This window comes from Prionailurus viverrinus, chromosome X, assembly GCF_022837055.1.
Source record: "Prionailurus viverrinus isolate Anna chromosome X, UM_Priviv_1.0, whole genome shotgun sequence".
In the NCBI taxonomy this organism is placed as follows: Eukaryota; Metazoa; Chordata; class Mammalia; order Carnivora; family Felidae; genus Prionailurus; species Prionailurus viverrinus.
The window spans coordinates 108,060,157-108,087,359 of NC_062579.1; the positions used below are offsets into that span (position 1 = coordinate 108,060,157).

The window sequence follows — 27,203 nt, forward strand, 5'->3', positions numbered from 1 at the left end:
GGGGGCAAGGAAGTATGTCTCAAACAAACCTTAAAAAAAACCCAGAGATTATAAAACAAAAACTGATGAAATTAATAAATTCAAATTGAGGACTTCAATTCAACAAAGCATAAGAGAATCACAAAGTCAGTTGACATGTGACGGAATGGAAAACATTATTTGCAATGTCTAAAGCTGATAATGGATTAATATCTAGAACATTCGGAAAAGCCTTCAATTTTATAATTCTAGTACAAAAGTGGGCAATGATTATAAGCAGGCAATTTACGAAAGAGGAAACCCAACAGTCTGAAAAGCACAAAGAGATATGTTCTAATTCATAGTAATAAGGAAAACACCAATTAAAACAATAAGATAGCACTTTCTCTATTAAACTATCAAAAATTATAAAGGAGAATAATGCCAAGAATTGGCATCAATATGCAGTATAGACATCTACACGCACTGCTGGTGGGAGTGTAGATTGGTGGAGCCAATCTGAAGAAAAATCTGGCAGCAATTAGATCAGGAATATGTATATCCTAAGACCCAGACATTCTGCTCCTGAATATATATCCCAAGGAAATTATCCCATTATTCCAGAGGGGTTGTGGCAGTATCTGGAAGTAGCCATCTAGATGTCAATACCTCGGAGAGATGTTAGGGAAAAAATATGGTATATGCACATCAGGCAACAGTTGGAAGCATCAGACCAGATAAGAGCATAGAAATAAAAATGAATCTTAATATGAAGGCACTGAATTAAAAAATTTAAGAAAAACAATGAGATATGTAATACACACGCATTTGTATACATTCAAATATATGCAAACAGAATTGACAGCTCAATAACAAACTCATATGTACAGAGTCAACTGATTTCTGACAAAGGTAACAAGATAATAAGAAGGGGGAAAAGACAGTCTTATCAATCAATAGTACTGGAAAAAAATACATATTTTTTTTTAAATTTTAACATTTATTTTTGAGAGAGAGAGAGAATGCAAGCAGGGGAGGGGCAGAGAGAGAGGGAGACACAGAATCGGAAGCAGGCTCCAGGCTCTGAGCTGTCAGCACAGAGCCCAACGTGGGGCTTGAACTCACAAACCGTGAGATCATGACCTGGGCCAAAGTTGGACGCTTAACTATCTGAGCCAGCCAGGTGCCCCCAAAATCCCTATTTGTAAAGAACAAAAACTTAACCTGAAATATTAACCTCACTTCATACACAAAATCTTTTCAAGATATATCATAGGGGCACCTGGCTGGATTAGTCAGCAGAGCATGCGATTCTTGATCTCAGGGTTGTGAGCTCAAGCCTCACGCTGGGTGTAGAGATTAAAAATAAAATCTTTTTTTTAAAAAGATGTATCACGGGGCGCCTGGGTGGCTCAGTCGGTTGAGCATCCGACTTAAGCTCAGGTCATGATCTCACAGCTGGTGAGTTCGAGCCCCACGTCGGGCTCTGTGCTGACAGCTCGGAGCCTGAAGCCTGCTTCGGATTCTGTGTCTCCCTCTCTCTCTGCTCCTAACCCACTCGCATTCTGTCTCTGTCTCTCTCAAAAATAAAGAAACGTTAAAAAAAAATTAAAAAAAAAAAGATATATCATACGCTAAAAAATAAAAGCTAAAATGATAAAGTTTTTATAAACTCAAATTAATGTTCTCAAAATGGAATGTTTACCCTCCCAGAGGTACCAATAGTTCAAAAAGAACTTCATGAAAAAGCAATGTTTATCACAAATGAAATACTAATGGAGTGTTAGTTTTCTATTGTCACAAAACAAACTGCCATAAACTTAGTGGCTTAAAACAATATCCCTTTATTATATCACAGTTCAGTAAACAGAAGTAAGTACAAGCAATCTCAAGTCTCACAAGGCCAAAGTCAAGGTGTCAGCCAACTAGGCTCCTATCTGAAGGCTCTAGGGCATAATCCACTTTCAGACGCATTAAGGTTGTTGACAGAATTAAATTTCATTTGGCTATAGGACTGAAATCCCTGATTTCTTTTTCAAATTTATTTATTTATTTTGAGAGAGACAGAGCACGAGCAGGGGAGGGGCAGAGAGGGAGAGAGGGGGAGAGAGGGGGAGAGAGGGGGAGAGAGAGAGAGAGCACGAGTGAGCCCCAAGCAGGCTCCATGCTGTCAGCGTGGAGTCTGACACAGGGCTCAGTCTCACAAACCAAGAGATCATGACCTGAGCCAAAATCAAGAGTCAGATGCTTAACCAACTAAGCCACCCAGGCGCCCCAGAAATCCCTGATTTCTTGCTGGGTCTCAGCCAGAAATGGCTCCCAGCTCCTACCTAGAGAACACTCTTTGGTCCTTCCACATGCACCCCCACCCCCACCAATCTTCAAAGCTACGAATACTTCATTGAATCTGTCATGTACTTTGAATATGACTTCTCCTTTTGCTAGCAACTAGAGAAAACTCTCTGCTTTTAAAGGACATACCTGATTGAGTCAGGCCCACCCAGATAATCTCTATATTATAACACCAACTGACTTGGAACTTTAATTACCAAAATAATATTACAAAGGATCTGAATGTTAAATTGGCATTGGAATCACAGCCCAGAAAAATTAACCAGAACATGTGGGCTAGGTCTAACAGCTGACCGCCTACCGAACAGGACCCAGAGTCTACTAACATACTGGATAAAAGGTCCAGAAAACAAATGAAAACCAATCATTACACAAAGAACCAGGAAAATCACAACTTGAATAAGAAAAGACAATCAAGGGGCGCCTGGGTGGCTCAGTCAGTTAAGGGTCCAACTTTGGCTCAGGTCATGATCAGGCTCTGTGCTGACAGCTCGGAGTCTGGAGTCTGCTTCAGATTCTGTGCCTCCCTTTCTCTCTGCCCCTTCCCTGTTCATGCTTGCTCGCTCTCTCTCTCTCTCTCTCTCTCTCAAAAAATAAACATTAAAAAAAATATTTTTTAATTTTAAATTTTCTAATTAGAAAACCTCAGCAAAAAAGTAGAGGTTATAAAAAAAAGAAGAAAATGGAAATTATAAAGCTAAAGAAAAACACAATAAACTAAAAACAAAAAAACACATCTCCAGATGGGTTCAACAGCACAGTGGAGATGACAGAGGACAGACTCAGCAAATTCAAAGAGAATGCAGTAGAACTCACCAAACACTGAACAGAATTTACTTGATAAGAGAGAAAATACAGACTAATGAAGAGAGACTCAGAGACCTCTAGGACACTAAAATAGACGCAACATTCATGTCATCAGAATCCCAGATGCAGAGGAAAAAGAAAGTGGGGCCAAAGATACAACGGCTGAAATTCTCCCAATTTTGGCAAAAGAAGCAAAGTTACAGATTCAAGATGTTGAATGAACCCCAAACAGTACAAAGCCAAAGGAACTCACGCCAAAATACATCACAACTAAACTTCTGAGAGCTAAAGACGAAGAAAAAATCTTGATGGCTGCCAGGGTTTTTTTGGCACATTATCCACAAAACGGGGGCAATTTGAATGACAGTAGACTTCTCCTCTGAAACACGGAGACACGGAGGCCGGAAGGAAATGGCCCAACATTTTTTCAAGTCCTGGAAAAGAAATGTCAACCACAAATTCTATATCTATGTCTATATTCCATATAGTGAAATTATCCTTCAGGAAAGAAGAAGTAACGTCATTGTCAGACAAAGGAAAATGGAAAGACTTTACTATCAGGAGACCTACCTTTAAAAAAATGGCTACAGCAAGTATGTATGTATGTATGTATGTATTTACTTATTTATACATACTCTTTAGGTGAACTTGATTTTTTTTTAATTTTCATTTATTTTTTTCATTTATATCCAAGTTAGTTAGCATCTAGTGCAGCAATGATTTCAGGAGTAGATTCCTTAATGCCCCTTCCCCATTTAGCCCATCCCCCCTCCCACCACCCCTCCAGTAACGCTCCGTTTATTCTCCATATTTATGAGTCTCTTCTGTTTTGTCCCCCTCCCTGTTTTTATATTATTTTTGTTCCCCTTCCCTTACGTTCATCTGTTTTGTCTCTTAAAGTCCTCATATGAGTGAAGTCATATGATGTTTGTCTTTCTCTGACTAATCTCGCTTAGCATAATACCCTCCAGTTCCATCCACGTAGATGCAGATAGCAAGATTTCCTTCTTTTTGATTGCCGAGTAATACTCCATTGTATATATACACCACATCGTCTTTATCCATTCATCCATCCATTTCAATTATGAAATTGCAGATTTTATCATAGAACACGTCAAGCAATCTACAAAAAGAAAAATAAACTCCTAGGACCAGGAGTGATTTCATCAAGGTCAGAAGATACAAAATTAATGTGCAAAAATAAACTGCATTCCTGTTTTCTAAGAATATGCAAAGCCAGATATTAAAAATGCAATATTTAAAATTGCTCTAAATAAAATGAAATACATAGATTTACACCTACCAAAACGTGTACAGTTGATCCTTGACAACACGGGGCTTAGGGGCGCCAACCCTAAATAGCCAAAACAATCTTGAGAAAGAACAACAAGGCTGGAGGTATCACAATCCCAGATTTCAAGATATACTACAAAGCTGTAGTAATCAAAATCCTTGTATAACTTTTGAGTCCCCCAAAACTTAACTACCAATAACCTGTTGACTGGAAGCCTTACCAACAACATAAGCACTGGGATAACACATATTGTGTATGTTATCTTACATATTGTATTCTTACAACAAAATAAGCTAAAGGAAAGAAAATATTAATAAGCAAATCATAAAAGGGGCGCCTGGGTGGCTCAGTCGGTTAAGCGTTCGACTTCAGCTCAGGTCATGATCTCACAGACAGTGAGTCTGAGCCCCGCGTCAGGCTCTGTGCTGTCAGGTCAGAGCCTGGATGGAGCCTGCTTCAGATTCTGTGTCTCCCTCTCTCTCTGTCCCACCCCCACTCACACTCTGTCTCTATCGAAAAAACGAATAAACGTTAAAAAAAAATTTTTTTAAATAAGCAAGTCATAAAAAAGAAAATATATTTAAAGTACTATAAAAAAATCCACGTATAACAAAGTAGCAGAAAGAGACATTAAGAAAACACCACCATTTACAACTGCACTAAAAAGAAGAAAATAGTTAGAAATAAACTTAACCAACGAGGCGAAAGACCTGTAACTCAGAAAACTATAAAACACTGAGGAAAGAAACTGAAGATGATGCAAACAAATGGAAAGATAGCCCACCATGGATTGGAAGAATATTGGCAATTGTTAAAATGTCCATATTACCCAAACCAGTCTGCAGATTCAATGCAATCTCTATGAAAATACCAATAGCATTTTTCACCTACCTAGAACAAATAATACCAAAATTTGTATGGAACCACAAAAGATCCCAAAGAGTCAAAGCAATCTGGAGAAAGAAGAACAAGGCTGGAGGGATCACACTCTCAGATTTCAAGATATACTACAAAGCTGTAGTAATCAAAACAGTCTGGTCCTGGCAAAAAAAACAGACACAGATCAATGGAAAAGAATAAAGAGCTTCAAAATAAACCCACAATTATATGGTCAATTAGTCTATGACAGAGGAGGGGCGCCTGGTGGCTCAGTCGGTTAAGCGCCTGACTTGGGGCTCAGGTCCTGATCTCATGGTTCATGAGTTCAAGCACCACTTCAGATCCTCTGTCTTCCTCTCTCTCTAGCCCTCCCCCACTCATTCTCTTTCTCTCTCTCAAAATAAATAAATGAAATTATTTAAAAACTCTATGACAGGCAAGAATATACAATGGAGAAAAGACAGTGTCTGCAATAAACTGTGCTGGGAAAACTGGACAGCTACATGTAAACGAATGAAACTAGACCACCTTTTAACACCCTACACAAAAATAAACTCAAAATGGATTAAACACCTACAGGCACCTGAATGGCTCAGTTGGTTAAGTATCTGACTCTAGATTTTGGCTCAGGTCATGATTTCCTGGTTCATGAGTTCAGGCCCCACGTCAGGCTCTGCCAGGGCAGAGCCTACTTGGGATTCTCTCTCTCGCCCTCTCTCTCTGCCCCTTCCTCCCTTCTCTCTCAAAAATAAATAAGCTTATAAAAAAATGGATTAAAGACTTAAATGTGAGACCTGAAACCATAAGAATGCTACAAGAGAACAGTCAGTAATTTCTCTGACACTGGCCACAGCAACATTTTTCTAGATGCGTCTCCTGAGGCAACGAAAACAAAAGCAAAATGGAATTACTGAGACTACTTCAAAATAAAAAGCTTTTGCACATCAAAGGAAACCATCAAGAAAACAAAAACTACTGACAACCTACTGAACGGGAGAGGATATTGCAAATGATGTATCTGACAAGGTGTTAATATCTATAATATATGAAGAACTTATAGTCAACATGAGAAAAATCTGATTAAAAAATGGGCAGAGGACTGGAACAGATATTTTTTCAAGGAAGACATACAGATGGCCAATGTACACATGGAGAGATGCTCGACATCACTAATCATCAGAGAAATGCAAATCAAAAACCACAATGAGGGGCGTCTGGGTGGCTCAGTCAGTTAAGCATCCAACTCTTGATCTTAGCTCAGGTCTTGATCTCAGGGTCATGAGTTCAAGTCAGGTCATGCTGGGAGTCTACTTAGAATCTACTTAAAAAAAAAATGAGATATCACTTTACCTGTCTTAGAATGGCCAAAACTCAAAAAGACAAGAAACAACAAGTTTTGGCGAGGATTTAAAGGAAAAGGAACTGTTGGTGAGAATGTAGATTGATAGACTCAATATGGATAACAGTGTGGAGGACCCTCAAAAAATTAAAAACAGAAATATGATACGACCCAATAATTCCCCTATTGGGTATTTACCGAAAGAAGACGAAAACACTAATTTGAAAAGATATATGTGCCCCTATGTTTACTGAAGCATTATTTACAATAGCCAAGATATGGAAGCAATCTAAGTGTCCTTCAAAAGACAAATGGATAAGGAAGATGTGGCCATATGTATGATGGAATATGATACAACCATAAAAAAGGAGGAGATTGTGCCATTCGAGACAACATGGATGGACCTAGAGGCTATTATGCTAAGTGAAATAAGTGAGACAGAGAAAGACAAATACCATATAATTTCACTCATAAGTGGAACCTAAAAAAAAAATGAATAGACAGAAAGCAACATCAGACCTATAAATACAGAGAACAAACTGATGGTTGCCAGAGAGGAAGAGGTTTGGGGTTGAGCAAAATGGGTAAAGGAGAGTAGGAGATACAGACTTCTAGTTATGGAATGAATAAGTCATGGGAATAAAAGGCACAACGTACGGAATATAGTCAATGGTACCGTGACGGCAACATATCAGGAAATATGGTAGCTTCACTTGAATTGAACACAGCATAATGTATAAACTCGTCAAATCACTATGGTGTACACCTGAAACTAATGTAATATTGTGGGTCTACTAAAAAAAAAAAACTGTCCATAAGCAGACCTATGCAGTTCAAAGTGTCTTATTCAAGGATAAGTTGATACAGAAGACCTGTATGCTAACAATTATAAAATGCTGATGAAAGAAATCAAAGATCTAAAGAAATGGACATATGTGTCCATACCATGTCCAGGGACTGGAAAACTCAACAGAGTGAAGATGTAAATTCCTCCAAATACACACACAGGTTTAATGGAATCCCCATCAAAATCCCAGCAAGAGTTTTTTGTAGCTACAGGTTATTTTTAAATGTATAGAGAAAGTTATGGGCCCTAGAATAATTCAAATAATCTTGCCTCAAAATACTGAGTCTCCACTGTGAGTCACTGCAGTTTCGTATTTCTTTTTTTTTTTTTTTTTTAACGTTTATTTATTTTTGAGACAGAGAGAGACAGAGCATGAACAGGGGAGGGGCAGAGAGAGAGGGAGACACAGAATCCGAAGCAGGCTCCAAGCTCTGAGCTGTCAGCACAGAGCCCGAGGCGGGGCTCGAACTCACGGATTATGAGATCATGACCTGAGCTGAAGTCGGCCGCTTAACCGACTGAGCCACCCAAGCGCCCCTGCAGTTTCCTGTTTCAATACTTTGTTGGCAGAACCCGGCGCTCGTCCCCCACCCCAGCTCTCCGCTCAGAGCCAGCCCTCTGCCATCTCCTCACGGTGCCCGTGAACCTCCCCACGGCCCCCGAAGCCACTCCAGCACCATGCAGCCACGCACCCTGTCCTTGGCCATCCTCGGCCACCGCCCTGACGGCCGCCTCCCCCTCACGGGTGTGCCAGAACTACCACCAGGACTCAGAGGCCACCCTCAACCACCACAGCAACCTGGAGCTCTACGCCTCCCCCGTCTACCTGCCACGCCTTACTACTTTGACCGCAAAGGCGTGGCCATGAAGAACTCTGCCAAACGTTTTCTTCGCCAGTCGCACGAGGAGAGGGAACATGCCGAGAAACTGATGAAGCTGCAAAACCAACCAGGTGCCCGAATCTTCCTTCAGGGTATCAAGGAACCAGACCCTGATATGACTGCGAATAGAGTGTGCATTACACTTGGAGAAGAGCGTGAATCACTCACCCCTGGAACTGCACGAACTGGCCACTCATAAAAACGACCCTGTCCGAGGGACTTCACGGAGACGCATTACGTGAACGAGCAGGTGAAATTCACCGAAGAAGTCGGCGACCACATAATCAACCTGGGTGAGACGGGGGGGCTCTGGAATCTGGCAGGGCCAAGTGTCTATGACAAGCACACCTTGGGAAACAGTGATAAGGAGAGCTACGCCTTAGGCTGTCTTCCCATTGCCTCAAGGGTGACCCCCCCCCCCCCCCCCCCCCCCCCGGTCAGCGAGGCAGTGCGTGCGTGTTGGGGTTACGTTTACCTTTTCTCCAAGTTGTACCAAAACATCTACTTCTTTCATTTGTACCACTCCTTGAAATAAAGTAATTTGGTAACCCCCCCCCCGCAACAAAATAATCTTGCCACACAATCCAAACGTGGGAGAAATCACTCTCCCTGATATAAAAGCTTACTAGACAGCTTTAGTAATGAAGACAGGTGGCATTGGCAGAGGAACGCACACATACGCCAATCAAACGGAAGAGGAAACCTAGAAATCGACCCAAAACAAGATATTCAACTGATTTGTGGAAAAAAAAAAAAAAAAACGCACAAGCAATTCAACAAGCAAGGATTCTCTTTTTAAGAAATGGTGCTAGAGGAATCAGACACCCACAGGCAAAAAAAAAAAAAAAAAATCAACCTAAACGTCATACATTAGAAACATTAACTCAAAATGGAACACCAGAACATTAACTCAAAATGGAACACCAGAATAAATCTAAAGCGTAAAACTACACAATATTTTTAATGGGAAAAAAAACCTTCAAGATTCATGTTAGTGGAAGAGTTCTAAATGCGACACTAAAGGTATGATCGTTAAAAAATGTTAAATTGAGCTACATCAAAATTTAAAACTTTGGCTGTGCGACTCAGTTACGAGGATGGAAAGATAAGCAACGGTCTTAGACACAGTATTTGCAAACCATGTATCTGAGAAAGGACTCACGTCTACGTTTTTTTAAAAACTCTAAAATTGAACAAGAAATCAAACAATGAACATACATTTCACTGAAGAGGATATACAGATAGTAAGTTATAAGGTGTTCAACATCACGAACCATTAGGGAAATGCAAATTAAAACACAGTGAGCTATCACAACACGCCTATGAAAGTGTCTAAAGTAAAAAAACAAAAAACAAAAAACAAAAAACAGTGACAATACCAAATGCTGGCAAGGATGCCCAGAAACTGGATCATTCACCCATTGTTGGTGGGAATGTAGACGTGGCAATCTGTTTTGGAAAACAGTATAGCAATTTATTTAACATTTATATATTTTTGAGAGACAGAGAGAGACAGAGCATGAGCAGGGGAGGGGCTGAGAGGGAGGGAGACACAGAATCCGAAGCAGGCTCCAGGATCCCAGCTGTCGGTACAGAGCCCAACACAGGGCTCGAACTCAACGAATCGCGAGATCATGACCTAGGCCGAAGTCAGCCGCTTAACTGACTGGGCCACCCAGGCGCCCCAGGGTGGCAGTGTATTTAAAAGCTTAACATTCAACTTTAGCTTAAACATACCATATGACCCAGAAACTGCATTGCTGGGCATTTATCCCAGGGAAATTAAAAAGTTACATCCACACAGAAACCTGTACGTTTAAGTTTATAGCACATTATTACGATAGCAAAACCTGGAAACCATCGAAATGTTCCTCAGTAGGTGAATAAACAATTTGTGGTACATCCACATCATGGAATACTTCGCAGCAACCAAAAGGAACCGACTATTGAAACATGTAGCAACCTAGATGGATCTCAAACGCACTGTGCTCAATGAAAACCGCCAGTCTCAAAAGCTCACATACTCTGTGCCTATTTATACAACATTCTCATCACAGAGACTGAAAACTGATTAGTAGTGCCAGGGGTTAGGAATAATTGGGAGGAAGGAGGTGGGTGTGATTATAAAATAGTAGCACAAGAGAGATCTTTGTGGTGATAGAACTGTTCTGCACCCGGACCGCAGCGGTGGTTACATAAATCTACGCGTGATAAAATTACGTAGAATTACACACACACATTATGCCAACATCCATTACCTGATTTTGATGTTATACTACCTTTATGTGAGATATAAACATTGGGAGTAACTGGGTGAAAGGTATACGAGACCTCGCTGAACTGTTTTTACAATTTCCTGTGACCCTAAGGGTACCTGGGTGGCTCAGTCAGTTGAGCGTCTGACTTCGGCTCAGGTCGTGATCTCACAGCTGGTGGGTTCGAGCCCCGCGTCAGGCTCTGTGCTGATACTGATAGCTCGGAGCCTGGAGCCTGCTTCGGATTCTGTGTCTCCCTCTCTCTCTGCCCCTGACCCACTCGCATTCTGTCTCTGTCTCTCTCAAAAATAAATAAACTTCAAAAAACATTTTTTTTTAATGAAGGTAAAATGGAGACATTTTCAAACAAAAGCGGGGAAAATTCATCATAAGAAGCCCTACACTATCAAAATTGTTGGAGTATTCAAAGTGATGAAAAATTATAACTTGGATCTAAACAAAGAAATGACTTTCATAATGGTAAATATGTGGCTAAATAGAAACTACTTCTTCTCATTTTTAAATTTCTTTGAAAGGCTGACTGCTTAAAGCAGAATCATACCACGTAGAGTTTATAACATGTACAAATAAAATGTATCACAACAACAGCACAAAGAATGATAGGTAAACGTTGGTATACATCGATGTTTTGTATTGTATGTGAAGTGGTAGGACATATTAACACAAACTATTATATACTACTACTCGTCCATCGTATCATAGAAATATGTAAATATATACGCACACACACACACACACACACATACATACATGTGTTCTGAGTAGGGTCCTTACGTTTCACCATTTGGGTACATGGCACAAGAAAGTTGAGTCGTCGTGAGAAGGAACATACCAAGAATCTACCAAGCGGCCCAACGTATGTGAGCAGTGAGTTTTAAGGTAGGTAACCAAATGACTTCGTTGTCTCTCTTTACTTTTAAACCATATGCCATTAGTGCTCCCTGACGAGGATAAACATGGATCCCACTGATGAAGTTTGCTGCCACGGCCACTCCAGCCATTGTACCCGCTGCACCACCACCCCCCCCCCCACAACCCCATTCTAATGATGTGTCATTTCCTGCTTCAGTCTCCCATCAGCCACTGCAGTAGAAGTCCACAGAATCAGAGGTGAAGTTTAAAGATTGACACTGCCTATACTCTTCACTTAACCCAAGAAGCCACCGGAAATCGCCCAAAGACCCACTGGGGGAGATGGACACTGTTTCCCAGAAGTAAATACAGCTCAGCTTGTACTTTGGAACAATTGGTCAACCTTGCCACTTGCACAATCTGTCGGCAAAGGTTATGCGGTGCCTGAACATGATCATGGCAGAACCACCGGGCCTCATCACCATCTGCCTTTTAGGATATCTACTCGGTGCTGACTGTACAGGTTGGTTTCCTTTTTCAAGATAACACTGTATGCTTGTCTTTTAGATATAGAAATGTCTGGTGCTATCTTTTCCACTAAACAGTGATTACAGGATTTGACAGCAACGTTTAAGATCCCAGTCATCAGCATGTGAGTTGGTCAGTACCGGTTCTCTAGTATCTGTGTCTTCTTAATTGCGAAAACTAGATTTACAATGCCTATGGTACTTTTTTTTTTTAACGGACACTGTTAGCCTTATGATCTGACCAGGTAAACTTGCTTTGAAAACAGTCATCTCCTGGGTTAAAGAAAAATACAAGTGGGAAAACGTTTTAACCAGGAAACAGCAGAATATGAAACACATTAACTCTGTCATGTGGGTTTTTTTTTTTTTTTTTTTTACTCACCACTTTGAGATCAAAACGGGACACATGAAAGCCACAATGGTTTTATTTACAGAAAGAGCTTGATTTTTAAGATATCTGGTACACTTCAAAATGTTAGAACTATAAAATGCGGCAGGCTTGTGGCTTTAAATATCCATAAACGCATACGCTTTCAATTTGAAGTGTTACTCAAAACGAAGTCTTCGTTACTAAGTTGTTATTTATCCCTAAACTTTTTCATGGATTAGGAGAAATTCTTTTGTCTCTGCTTCTAAACATCTCGGAGTTAATACAGGGGAAACCCAATACTCACTTGAGCAAAACGAGTCCGAGGCTGACATAAGGAGTGGGAACAGAGTGAATGCGATGCATATCGCTTGGTTTTTCCACAACTTCAGTGACTTTTTAAATTTTTTTAAATGTCTATTTACTTTTGAGAGAGAGACAGACAGAGATTGCGCGCAAGCAGGGGAGGGACAGAGAGAGAGGGAGCCCAGAATCGGAAGCAGGCTCCAGGCTCTGAGCTGTCAGCACAGAGCCTGACGTGGGACCCGAACTCATGGACCGTGAGATCATGACCTGAGCTGAAGTCACCCAGACTGAGCCACCCAGGCGCCCCTCAACTTCAGTGACTTTATGCACTTCCCAAAGGCAGGCACGCAGGGGAGGAATTACCCCATTTAGGCAAACGGCGTGTTCTCACAGGAAGCATTTATCGCCCTTACTTGTCAACCCACTATAATCAAATCTAGCAGCTGACAGTGCCGGGATCAGGGTGCCAACCCCAAGGGTCCCCGGAAAGCAGACTGGCCCCGTGCTTCCCACTCCAGACATGATGGCACACTGAAATGCAGAAATGATGGTACGAGAAGGCAAAGGTTAAATCAAACTAGCCAAGTGGGTACGGTGAAGAAATTTAGCTGGAAAATTCACCAAGTGGGACATAAGGCTAAGTCTTTACACGTAGCTCATCAGTGTGAGATCTAGGGCCACAAAAGATCCAAGCCCTTCCTTCAAGATAAGTGGTGAGATAACGGAGGTTTCTGGAAGCCTACTGCTCCCTTGAAGACCTCAGATGTTGGGGGAGAAAAAAGGATAGGTATGGAGCAGGGACGGGGAGTAGGATTTCAGAGCTGGGGAAATAATGGCTAGAAGAGATAAACCTGAAGAGAGGCTAAATATATGACCGTCAAACAATTGTGTAGAAAGGCAGTGTGATTCTGGAGTCACTGCAGTCAGAGAGAACAGGCCCTGGAGGCGAGAGCCGAGGGAATTTCCCAAAGGATGGACAGTTCTAATGCAGCGCTCTCTTCTGCTGTTAAGCGGTCACTGGCTTCTAAGAGCTGTTTCTATGAATGACTTACGGAGATGTTACATTTTCATGACTGCTGCCATCAGGCATTATTTGCATCAGTTTAGAATTCTGAAATCAAACCCGTTCTGCAGAACTAATTCGATTTTGTAACATGTATGGACTGAAGGGGTCTTTCATTGAGAACGAATGCATGAAATGAATGAATGAAAGAAAGACAGCCTCGGTCCGTATGCTTTGCAGAACTTCACAAGACTGAGTGACCACGGTGCCAGGTACTGGGGTGAGGTATTAGGGGCGCAGGGATCATCTGGACTCCCTCTTTGACCTAAAGTATCGTGAGGTCAGGTGAGAGATTTCAATGTAACGTGACAACATGTGTACCAGGAGCACAAAGGGTACATTAACTGGGGAAACACTCGGCACAGAGACAGTATTTGGGGCTGGGTCTTAAAAGAGGAGTAGGTTCACTGTCCTTTAATGTCTGATCTAGGGCATCCTACGCAAAGAGACTCACTCCCGTGCAAAGATCCAGATCCACAAAGAATGTGAGGTCTTTCAGGAACTCAGGGTGTTTTGAATATTAAATATGACAAGCGAGGTAGGATAGCTAGACAGGGTCAGGTCACCAGATAACAAAGGCCTGAAACTAAGGAGTTTGGACAACAGAGCCCAACTGTCGGGTCAACGGACGTGGAAACGTGAATGGCGCTGATGATGGCTGATCTAGAATGCTCGGTCTGGCAACATTTTTATCATTTTTTTTCTTATGGCATTTTTCATTTTCATTCCGGTGTAGTTAACATAGAGTGTTACATTAGTTTCAGGTGTACAATATACTGATTCAGCAATTCTCTACATTACTTGGTGCTCACCGCGACAAGTGCACTCCTTAGGCGCCATCACCTATCATGAGTCTGGCAACATTCCAGTGAACTGTTGGAGGAAGGGGTGGCGAGACATGGGGTGACCGTCTTGAGGCCACTGCAATCATCCTGGGAAGGCATGAGGGGCCGGAGCCTGGACATTAGTTGTGCAGAGAAGAAGGAAAGGAAATCAGGTGACATCCAGGACGTAGAAAGGATGGGGCTTTTACCCCTCTGGCTGTGGAAGGGGAACAGGTTCAGACAAGTGTGGAGTACACGTCTGGGGCGTCTGATGCGATTCCAGGACACGGAGTGGTACCTCCAAGCGTGGACTGGGCAGTCTGACTGCCAAAGTCTAAACCCTGGTTCTGACACTTCAGTGTGTTACCCAGGGCCAATTACTTAAACCTCTGTGAACCTCCATTTTCCTCCTTTACAAAAATGAGATGTCGGGATCAATCTCATGGGGCTGCTGTGAGGATGGAATGAAATGATGGCTGCAAAGCACAGAGCATCACGTCCAGCACTGCAGAAGCATTAGATAATCATCAGCTCTGATTCGTCGCATGACAATGTACAGTTAGGGAGCTGGGAAGATGATCTGGAATTCAGAAGATATATCTGACTAGAGATGGCTATTTGGAGCCCGCCGTTGTCGGGGCGCCCGGGTGGCTCACGGGGTTAAGCATCCAACTTCAGCTCAGGTCATGATCTTGCGGTTCGTGAGTTCGAGCCCCCGCATTGGGCTCTGTGCTGACAGCTCAGGGCCTGGAACCTGCTTCGGATTCTCTGTCTCCCCTTCTCTCTGCCTCATGCTCTGTTTCTCAATAATAAATAAACATCAAAAAAAAATTAAAATGCAAAAAAAAAAAAAAAACGGAGCCCACTGTTGTAGAAACCGCACTTACAACCGTGTGTGAGGATCCAGGGAGGGAGCACGGATAATGTGGTATCGAGCACAGCGCCTGACTGCAGTGAGCGCTCAGAAAATGGTGTTGAGCGGGGCGCCTGGGTGGCTCCGTCGGTTAAGCATCCGACTTCGGCTCAGGTCATGATCTCACAGTTCGTGAGTTCGAGCCCCGCGTCGGGCTCTGGGCTGACGGCTCGGAGCCTGGAGCCTGTTTCCGATTCTGTGTCTCCCTCTCTCTCTGCCCCTCCCCTGCTCATGCTCTGTCTCTCTCTGTCTCAAAAATAAATAAACGTTAAAAAAAAATTAAAAAAGAAAATGGTGTTGAGGGGCGCCTGGGGGGCTCAGTCGGTTAAGTAGCCGGCTCTCGGTTTCAGCTCAGGTCATGATCTCATAGTCCATAGGTTCGAGCCCCACGTCAGGCTCCATGCTAAAAGCACGGGACCTACTTGGGAGTCCCTCTCTCTCTCTCTCTCTCTCTCTCTCTCTCTCAAAATAAATAAACTTTAAAAAAAGAAAAAGAAAATAGTGTTGAAAGAGTCAGGGCTGGACTAGGGTGAGGCAATCAAGGCACACAGAGCATAAACGTACTTGCACACACCGAGAGGGAGTGTCTCCTTAAGTTCTGTGCCCCAGATGCCTCAGGTACCTTGCCCGAGTCCCAGCCCTGGTAGAGTCGAATGGCATGAAAAGCCTGAGGCAGGAACCTGGGAGAACTCTGGACATTTAAGGGGCAGGCAGGTAATGGGGAGTGAATTGATTCGAGCGGTGGATGAGTAACAGGAGTTACAGCAAAGAGAAGAACCAGAATGGGGTGGCCTCGTGGAAAGAGAACCGCGAAGCATTAGAAATGTTATGGGGCGGTCAAGAAATGCATGGACTCAAAGTTACCCTTCAGGAGGTCACTGCCGATCCCGACAGAAGTCATTTCAGGATACGCATGGGAGCAAAGAAGGGAAAGAGCCCCAGAAAAGGGCACCAAGGAGCTACAGAGGGAATTGAGCAACAGGAAGGCAGGCCAGCACGAGAGGAGCGGGGAGAAAGAGGGCAGAGCCCGCGTCCGCCACGTGCTGCGCACGCGTATCCGCTCACCGATCCCCGTCCCGCAACACCGTGAGCTCAATGTTCCTATCGTACGACTGCCGTACCCGTTTTGCACTTGGCCGAGGTAAAGCTTCGGCGCTCACGTCACTCGCCTGGCGTCCCCCCGGCCGACGGGTGGTCGACACGGGACTCACATCCGGGTGGGTCGGACCTGGCTGCAAACCCGTTTCTCCGCCCGGCCCACGCTGAAATCGGACGCAGACCCAGAGGCCATGGTAGGGGCGCCCGGGGCCAAGCAAACGGATCGCCAGGCAGAGAGGAGGGCCCGCTGGGCAAGGCTGGGTGGCAGCAGTGGGTGGCTTTCTCCCACGGCGCCCGGGCTGCCTCGGAAGGCAAGACGGGCAGGTGGCCGCACTGATCTGGCGGCGGGGAACCACAGGATCCCGCGGCGCGGAAGAGGGAGCGAAGGGAACCGAGAAAGTTGGCAAGGGTTGGAGAGGAAGAGTCTGCTGCATCCAGGGAAACAAGCGACGCCCCAGAGGACTCGCAGAGCCACAGAAAAAGCGAGGTTGCCGAGGGACTAGAAGTGTCCGTAAAGTGACCAGCTGCAGGGAAACTAAGGGAATATGGTTTAGTTGGTCTTTCTTTCTCTTTCTTTCTTTTTCTTTCTTTCTTTCTTTCTTTCTTTCTTTCTTTCTCTCTCCCTCTCACTCTCTCTCGTTCTTTCTTTCTTTCTTTCTTTCTTTCTTTCTTTCTTTCTTTCTTTCTTTTCTTTGAATTCATGAGCAAGCAGTCCCAAAATGCCTGGAAAGTTCATCTTGTAAGCACTTGGTCTTGTTGACATGGGATCAGTCCCTCGAAGAAAGGAACAACTCCGGCAACTTCTCGAGTTCCTGTTATTAATAATAGACGTGGAGGGGCACCTGGGTGGCTCAGTCGGTTAAGCATCCGATTCCGGCTCCGGTCGTGATGGCACAGATTGGGAGTCGGAGCCCGGCATCGGGATCCGTGCTCACAGCACAGAGCCTGCTTGGGATGCTGTCTCTCCTTCCCTCCCTGCCCCTCCCCTGCTCGCACTTTATCTCACTCTCAAAATAAATAAATAAACTTTAAAAAGAATGATAGAGATGGATATGTTTTCTATATCTAGAGAGACAGAGACAAAGAGACAAAGAGACAGAGAGAGAGAGTGAGTGAGTGAGTGAGTGAGTGAGTGTGGGGAGGGACGGAAGGAGACAAATAGGTTAGAGACCTCAATCCTCCACAGTTCAGGCACATCCTGAATCCCAGAGACAGACTTGTCACTGTAATTCCCATAACACGTGCCAATCGATGGTGTTGTGAGTCTGGAAATAAACAAATTAGTGCGATGGTTTTTCTTTAACATCTAGTGAGAGACACTAGGGTTGCATGTGCAGCGGGCCCACAATCAGGCTTCTGTTTTTCCCAGAGAAATTTGCTGCAAAGTCATTTGGGCAACCGCATCCTGAAAACACAGCCCGGCCAGGGTGATGGATCACCTTGCACGGATCTGCAATTAGCTATTTTCAAATGATGACAAAGTGTGAAGTTAACTGCTTATTTGAGAACTTTCTTTTTTCATCCAAAGTAAATCCAAATACAATTGAAAATCTGACCGTTCATTACTGGAGCTCTCTTGACTAAAAGCCAAATTGAATTTTAATTCCTAAAGCTCCATGTGTATACAGTGCTGTGAGGACATCATAGATTTTTGGCTCTAGGCCCCAAAGATAAATTGGCTTTGGGATTCCTTGGATTAAAAACAAAGCCCTTCTTAAGAGATGTATTTAATTTTCACGATGCTTTCTTTTTCCTAAAGCTAAAGGACAGTTCTTTTAAATTGCAGTTTTTCTTGATCATGAAGATGCCACGAAAGTTCTGAGCCGGCCCAAGAGGTATAATTCAGGCAAACTGGAAGAGTTTGTTCAAGGGAACCTTGAGAGAGAATGTATGGAAGAAAAGTGTAGCTTTGAAGAAGCACGAGAAGTTTTTGAAAACACTGAAAAAACCGTGAGTATTTTCCACGTAACATACTTCAGATGCTAAGAACAGAAAACCTAAAAAGAAAAAGAAGAAGAAAAAAAAGAACCCTCTCTCTGAAATTTTTAAATAGCTACACACATAGATGTATGACAAATGTTACAGAAGGGAAGCAATCAAATCCAAAACATTTTAAGTACTGCCATTAACTTGTCCTCTTTTTCTTTATAGACTGAATTTTGGAAGCAGTATGTTGGTAAGCAATTAATTTTTTCCTCTGGCTGGGACACGAAACATTTGAGAATTACGTTTCTTTTCTCTGTGTAAACAGACAGTATATTAGACTCCGTCCAAAGGGTTCAACTCTTTTACTCAAGACCCAACGGTGATACGTGACAGGTTTATGCCAGCATGGGAGGGATCAGCGGGCAGATAAGCTCACTCCTCCCCAGGGCTTTCAAAACATGGCGGCCGGAAGGAGGAAACTCAGGTTCCTGTGTCTGGGGACTGAATCAGAGTTCGCAGTCTTCAGCAGAGAACATGAGAATGCTGACGGACTGAGATGTGTATTGTCTAGTACAAGTCCTCCTCCTTGTGATGGCCCCCAAGGCTCCCCGTGATGGTCCCGGCCCTCCCTTTCCACTGGCCCTGGGACCCTCTCCTCCTGCTCACCTCCTCACACACAGTGGGAAGTAGGGGGGAGAGGGGGGTGTTCCCCAGCCATCCTGGCCTCCCTGCGGCTCCCTACACACCCCAGAAATGCCGCGGGAATGCTTTGGCTTTGGCCTTTGATCCAGCTGTTCCTTTGCGGTGCCAGGTTCTCTTCCGCCAGGTTCCCCTAGGCGCGCTCCCTCCCCTCTTTCAGCTCTTCACCCGAGCGTCACCATCTCCATGAAGCCCACCTTGATCATCTATTAGTACTTCAGCCGCCTCCCCATAACCCCACCACCTAGCAACCGCATCCTGCTGTATTATTTTTCGTAGCACTTTTCACCATCTGAGGTAACATATAATGTTCTTATTTGTGCCACTTATTATCTATTTTCCCCACCTCGTGAGAATGTAAGCTTCCCGTTGGCGGGGGCGTCCAAGTGTTTTGTTTACTGACGTACTCCCGGTACAGAAGCGCTGAGTAAATATTTGTTGAATGGGTCGACCAAAAAGAGGAAAAGCCAAACTTTCATGACAACTAAGCTTCACAAACTCACGTAGAATCCAGCAGCAGGATTCTGAGGCAGCGTGAGCCCCACAGGTTGACGTATCTGTCTGCACGGATAAAACCTAGAGAGCAAATTCACGGAGTTTCCAACACTTTGAGATCTAGTTCTATTTTCCAGTTGCTATTCTGGGGACACTATTAGACTTATTCATAGGCTCGTAACTCATAATGTCTCCGCTTTTGTTTTTATTTTTTTAAGATGATTTTCTAAGTAGTCTCTACACCCGACATGGGGCTTGAACCCACAACCCTGAGATCAAGAGACATGTGATCTAACCAGCTGAGCCAGCCAGGTGCCCCGTCCACTTTTTTTTTAAATCGTGAGGAAGGACGAGGTGCACTCTATTACGTTCACTTTGCCTTTCCTTGTTAGTAATGAATGCGACCGTGGCAATTCTCTCCTCAGGTAATTCCCCTGCAGTTAGCGCAAAGAAGTCTTTTTATTCTCCGTTTCTATTATATTTACAACTTTAAATCTTGTGATACATTTTTATTTTTTTCAAGATTCTATTCTTAAGTAATCTCTACAACCCAACGTGAGGCTCGAACCCACAACCCGGAGATCAAGAGTCGCATGCTCCACTGACTTGAGCCAGCCAAGTGCCCCTTGGGACATGTAGTTTTTTAAGTTTATTTATTTATTTTGAGAGAGACAGAGTGAGCGCTGAAGGGGCAGAGAGAGGGGGGGAGAAAGAGGGAATCCCGAGCAGGCTCTGCACTGTCAGCACAGAGCCTGACGTGGGGCTTGGACGCACACGCCATGAGATCTGAGTCGAAACCAAGAGTCAGACACTTCACCGACTTAGCCACCCAGGTGCCCTGTGAGAAATTTTTAAAGCAAATCAATTTCTACTTCCCTTCCCCCCCCCCCAAACCCCTGGCTGTACTTAAACCCCCACGACCGCTTCTTCGCTCACCCCACCCCCCAGCAGGGTTGGCCCAAACCTCGCAAGCACCGCACCGCATTTTGAAGCCGGGCCCCTGCCTTCTAGGTCACAGGCCGCACTGTTTACTGTATCTGGGGCCAAGATTATCTCGGAAACATCAGAGGCGCGACTCTGTCCCTACCGCTTCGTCCGCCAAAAACAAGAACAAAAAAGCAAAGAGAAAACCAAAACGCCATGCCGTCTTTCGCTTGCAGCAGGAAACAGCCGATGCTATTTCTCACCGGGCGGGCTTTTACAGACTGCGGGGCGCAGGGCCCTCACTCGCCTGCTTTATTCTCTGCTATCAACTCACCCCGGACAGGGCCCGGTTGGAGCAGAGAGATGTCCGAGCACATTAGCTAGCATGGGTCAAGCACCTTACAGTCTACAGCGTGCCTGTCCTATTTAATCCTCACACCGACTCTGTGAGCAAAGCATTATTCGCCTCATTTTATGGAGGATGCTGAGGCTTAGGGAGGCTAAGAGACTTGCCTAAAGGTCACCCAGCTGGGGTGGGGGTGGGCACAGAGCCCGGAAAAGAACCCAAATTCCCTAATGTGCAAGCCTTTCTCTTTCACAATCACCCCTCCCGGCCTTGAAATCTGAATGCAGTTATTCATTAAACCACCACCTAGTAGCCTTAAACGGGAATCTCTCGCTTGGCAAGATCTTGTGCCTTGTTGTCTTTGACCCCTGCCGTCCGTGGCTTTGCCCGAGCCCCGGGTACACGCAGGCAAGCACCCGAAGGAGGACTAAATGCAGGATAAAATGACACTCGGTTTAAAGATATGTCTCAGCAAATGAGTTGCTGCGTCGCTGGCTGCAAGCCCAGACCCTTTCAGTGAAACATCCTAAATAATTCAGACCCGTTGGTCTATAATATAAAGCGCAAATGTAGCTCGTTTTTTAGACCAGTTCGAACATCAATAATAATAAACCAGAGATAACGTATTTTGTTTTCAGAGCATTGGAACAAATTGAACTAGCTGTGCAAAAGCACATTGGATCAAGGGGCAGAGGGGACAAGGTCTAATCTTTACGGCAAGCAGCCTTCCCAGAGAAGGGACTATTTCTGAGAAAGGGAGAGGAACCCCGGGTCGACGGGACCCGGATACACAGTGACTGGGAGCAGGACAGATGCGCCGCCGTCCTCCCTAGGGCAGGCACACGGACAGGCTAGGTGGCAGGGAGTTTGGCTCTTGAGTATGACTGACAACGAGAAATGCCTCTTTTGCTGCCCTCTTCTTCTTTCTTTCATTCTGATGTCAGCTTTTACCTCTTCCTCTTGCAGATCTAGCTCCTATTGTTTTCTTCCGGGCTGTTTCTCTTAGCTCAAAGCGTGTACCCGTCTCCCCTCTGGTTCTATTCATCCCTTTCTCCCGAAGCTTCCTTAGAAGTGTGGATGGAGCCGGAGCGTTCAGAAACCAGACTGAAAGGCTCCCTTCTCATCCTGACCCTTCCCCTCTTGCCGATTCTTTCCTCCTGTTTTCTTTCCACCGGTGTCTTCAAAGGCTCTCGAGGACTCTGGGAAGGTACAAACTTCAGGAAGGGCGGACAGGACACACAGCCCATCGCTACATAAATAAAGCAGATCTTCAGCTCTTTTCCGACCTTTTCGTTTTTAATTCTTTGTATTAAAAGTTGTTTCTCACCTGAAACCGATAGGACGCTCTATGTCGACTGACTGAAATTAAAATAGAAACTTAAAAATTTGGTTTTAGGGGCGCCTGGGTGGCTCATTCGGTTGAGCGTCCGACTTCGGCTCAGGTCATGATCTCGCAGCTCGTGGGTTCGAGCCCCACGTCGGGCTCTGTGCTGACAGCTCGGAGCCTGGAGCCTGCTTCGGGTTCTGTGTCTCCCTCTCTCTCTGCCCCTCCCCTAACTTGTGCTCTGTCTCTATCAAAAATAAATAAACATAATAAAAATTTTTTTTTAATTTGTTTTTAAATGTAAAGAATTACCACTTTAAAAAACTTAAAAATAGATAAACAAATAAAAGCTGCTTCTCACTTGACCTAGACCGTTTGGGACCACTTCACAGACAGCAGAATATCTTTAAGCAGCAAGAGATGCTCCCGGCATCTCTTCCAAGGTTTTGAACCACTACTGCCTGCTACAATGTTTTACAAAAAGTGAAAGGATAACACAAGGAAGTAGATGCATTTGCTCCAAGCTTAGGCTGCCGGTTCCTTGAGTTGCAAATACCATATGCTACCATGCTCGGTGTGTTCGGCAAGACCTTTGATAGTGGGCCCTGAATGACACAGAGATAATAATGGTTGAAGTGATGTCACTTGATTTAGAATTCACTTGCCATCGTTCTACAAGAAAGGAATGAAAACCCTTCTCTCTCTATGCTCGCACAGTCCACTTCTAACCTCAGACCTTCCCCCTCTTCCTCGTCCCTTGGGTTGCATCAACTACGAGCATGGCTGCCCCAGAGCCATTTCCTAGGACGGTATTAGCCGGGGAACCTCTGTTTGGGTTGTTTTTAGGAACTCAGGAAGACAGGGTCATCCCACAAGGAGCAGGATCAGCAGTCCTGACCCTAAAATCAGGCTCCCCTCCCCACGAGTCGGTGCAAGGAGGCATTCTAAGCGGTTTATGTGCTAACTCAACTTTATCTTAACCTATCTCAAAGATGGAGATCAATGTGAGTCCAATCCCTGTTTGAATGGCGGCATATGCAAGGATGACATTAATTCCTATGAATGCTGGTGTCAGACTGGATTTGAAGGGAAGAACTGTGAGTTAGGTAAGTAACTTTTTTCTTAACGTTTATTTATTTTTGAGAGAGACAGACAGAACGTGAGCAGGGAGGGGCAGAGAGAGAGGGAGACACAGAATCCGAAGCGGGATCCGGGCTCTGAGCTGGCAGCACGGAGCCCGGCGCGGGGCTCGAACCCACACACGAGCTATGAGATCACGACCCGAGCCGAAGTCACACGCTTAACTGACTGAGCCACCCAGGCGCCCCGGTAAGTAACTCTTTTTTGATTACTCATGGTTCCATGTTTGCCTGTGGAACCAGATGAAACTGGAAAATGTAATATTTATGTAGAAGTTTCTCTGAAAAACGTGCTCTTATTGCAGTAAAGAACTAGACACCGTGCTGTACTGCAAGCACACCTCTAGAACTCACTCAGCTTGCGGAACTCAAACTTTATGCCCACTGGACAGCAGCTCCCCATTTTCCCCTTCCCTCAGCCCCTGGCAGGCACAATTGTAGTCTCTGTTTCTGTGTTTGACTGTTTTTAGACACCTCAGATAAGTAGAATCAGGCAGTATTTGTCCTTCTGTGACATAACGTCCTCCGGGTTCATCCATGCTGTCGCATAGGACAGGGTTTCCTTTTTTAAAAAGGCCGAATAATATTCCAGGGTATGAGTCATATACTTCCAAACCTTATAAACATTCAGTTTGTCTGTAGTCACAGTTTCTTGGACGAGCTCAAGAAACTACGGCAAGAGCAATACTATTTGGTAGCTAATCTTTTTTTTTTTAATTTTTTTTTCAACGTTTTTATTTATTTTGGGGACAGAGAGAGACAGAGCATGAACAGGGGAGGGGCAGAGAGAGAGGGAGACACAGAATCGGAAACAGGCTCCAGGCTCCGAGCCATCAGCCCAGAGCCTGATGCGGGGCTCGAACTCACGGACCGCGAGATCGTGACCTGGCTGAAGTCGGGCACTTAACCGACTGCGCCACCCAGGCGCCCCTTGGTAGCTAATCTTATGTGGTCATGATGCTCCCCACTTGGTATTATCCCTCGATGCAACCGTATGTGGTCAGTCCCATTATTATCCCCATTCTATGCAGATGAGGAAACTACGGCTCAAACGGCTCAAAATCATAGAGGCAATAAATGGTTGTTGAGCCAGAACTTGAACTTCAGTTTGACCAAAACCCATGCTTCTAACTACTGGCCACAAAAGGCAAAGAAAACCGAACCCATAAAATTGTTTGCGCTCGTGACTAAACTGTTATCAACATAGGCCGCGGCAGTCGATTAAGTACAGAACTGAGATACGGGGAGGCCAATTCTCCCTAAAACAGGCGCTTTTTGGCACATACGAACCGCTTCGCATGTTACATTTGTTGACAAAAATCAGAGCTCGCTCCCGAATCTGACCACATGGATCACACTGAAAGAGTTACATGGCAAACCTACGAGCACTGCGCATCTTTCCTCCTTGTAGTCTAGAATTTTTTTTTTTTTTTTTTTTTTTTGCTGAGGTTTTGGCAATTGGAGCATTAAATCCCAAAGTCCTCTCCTACTTGCTTATTATCTCTGGGTGCAAGATTACTGGTATTATGGTTGTGAAAGACAGACCACGCTAATGACAGAGCCTCTTTCTACTCTGAAACTCTGGAAGAATGGAGATGCAATCCTAGGGAAAGAATTTCACAGCACAGCCTACGTGACTAGGGGCAAAGAGCAGAAAATTAGCAGGAGTCTATTAAGACTTTCTAGCCATCCACCTGCCAGACAGATGAAAAAGGTATAAAACAAAATGAAAGTCACCAGCTGCAATTGTCCTGCAGAGAAAGGAAAGAAAAAAAAAGTCGCCTGTAATGTTGTTTAGGAATCTTTTCAGCACTACAGAGAACTCCAGTGATCATCTTCCTTTGAGAGCTAGAAGATAAAAAAGAATAGAAGATAAGAAAAGGAAAAGGTGGCTGGGCAAAAACATGTGACAAGAAAAGAGTGGATGCAGGCGGATAGCCCTGGCTTGGACCCCCACCCCTCGGATTTCCCAGCGTGGGGGCAAAGCCTCCCGATCCCTGTGGGTGTGGTTCACGATCTCCGCAGCGCTTTCATTGGGAAGGTTCTAATTTCAAATTCAGACTTACCTAGATAAATCTGATCCTGCTATTATGGAAACATATGGAAATCTTTGCAGTAGTTACTCATTATCAGCTTAAATAATATAACCATTGGAGCTGAGGGAATGAATGACTCAATTAGTCTCTGTTAAAAATGAAGGGCACACTGTAGTAAAGTATAATTGAAAATAGTGGTTGGTGAGGTGCCTGGCTGGCCCCGTCAGTAGAGCGTGCAACTTTTGATCTCGCGGTCCTGAGTTCCAACCCCACGTTGGGCCAAGAACTTACTTTAGAAAGTAAAATTAAATTAAATTAAATTAAATTAAATTAAATTAGGAGCAATTTGAAAAAAACAGCATCTAGCGGTAAGTGTTCCTAAATGTCTTTAGTTTTAAAATAAAGACACTTTAGGGGCGCCTGGGTGGCTTAGTCGGTTGAGCATCCGACTCTTGGTTTCGGCTCCGGTCATGATCTCACAGTTCGTGAGTCCGAGCCCCATATCGGACTCTGCGCTGATGGTGCAAAGCCTGCTTGGGATTCTCTCTCTCCCCCTTTCCCAAGCTCACTCGCTCACTCTCTCTCTCTCTCACTCAAAATAAATAATAAACTTAAAAATAAAATAAAACAAAACAAAGACAGTTTAGTGGAGGAGAATCACCCCGAGGAATGTAAACGTAAGCACAAAACTTCTGTAACACGTTCCATCGCCTGCGTGAAGCTAACGGGCCACACAGCAGAAGTGCTAAGTCCACAGCTGCCACCGTCTCAGGCCTCAGGTCCCCCACATTCTGCTTTGGTCACAGCTCTGCAGCTGCACCACCTCTGGCCCCTAGGGAGCCTCGATCTCCCCCAGCCTGCCTGATCAAGGTCTAGAAAAATCCTCTCGGCGCAGTCGGTTCAGAAACAAAGTGGGGATCCTCTCAAAAATCTCTTTATCTCAGACACCGGAGGCAAGCAAAAGCATGTACAAACTCCCATTTAAGCTGTCACTTCAAACTGATCCACAGACTGACCTCAAAGGCTGCTAAGTGGCACGGTTTATAAGAGAACCGAGGCCCCGAGTTTCTTGCCTCACCCTTGTCTCCAGAGGGGGGAAAAGGGAGATTTCCATTGTCAAGATCATGTTACTTGCTTTGTCCCTTGTTCATCAGGCTCCTCTCCAGAGAAAGAAGTACAAACATTTAGGGCACGCTTTCTAGTTAAAAGAATAACAATTAATTGGCTGTTGTGTCCCTTTGGTTAGAATAATGACCACCGTATGTCCCCATTTACACGTTATATCTGAGCCCTTTCCAGACAGATCAAGGTGTGTAAGAACGTGGGTCACTCCTGTCCCCTCTAAAGAGTGTAAGAGGCATCCACCTACAGTAAGCAAGGATGGAGAGGAAAACAAAATCACAAGCAACATAAACACTTTTTTCACTCTGGGAACACATCATAGACACCACACTCTCATTTACTGAGTATTTCTGTGGGATGGAGAAAACACCTTGAGTTTAGCTGAATAAGAGCACATGCTATGGTAACCTTGCGAAATAGAACATCTTTTGTCCAAGCTTTGGTTTCACAGGAGTGAATATATGAGGGGGGATGGCGGCAGAGTAAAAGAAAGCCGGACAGGATAACTTTGGCAGTAGGCGTGAGGAAAATTAGAAAGAGGCCTTCGTGCTACCACGAAGTGAAAAGAACAGATGCGTTGAGAGGCTCAACAGATAGTCTAGAGGCACA

The 27,203-nt window shown here is 44.4% G+C and overlaps 1 protein-coding gene and 1 pseudogene across 2 annotated transcripts in view; both read left to right on the plus strand.

Moving 5' to 3' along the window:
- The window catches only part of LOC125157072 (ferritin heavy chain-like), a 38,576-nt pseudogene extending 26,829 nt beyond the window's left edge, over positions 1 to 11,747 (plus strand).
- Positions 11,748 to 11,920: 173 nt separating this feature from the next.
- F9 (coagulation factor IX) overlaps positions 11,921 to 27,203 on the plus strand; it is a 31,571-nt gene continuing 16,288 nt past the window's right edge. Inside the window, exons 1-4 of one of the 2 annotated variants that reach the window (XM_047844714.1) lie at positions 11,921 to 12,008; positions 18,370 to 18,533; positions 18,735 to 18,759; positions 23,290 to 23,403. In XM_047844714.1, coding sequence (XP_047700670.1) covers positions 11,921 to 12,008; positions 18,370 to 18,533; positions 18,735 to 18,759; positions 23,290 to 23,403 — 391 coding nt within the window. The remainder of the gene's footprint in view (positions 12,009 to 18,369; positions 18,534 to 18,734; positions 18,760 to 23,289; positions 23,404 to 27,203) is intronic. The other variant, XM_047844716.1, reaches the window with a different exon arrangement.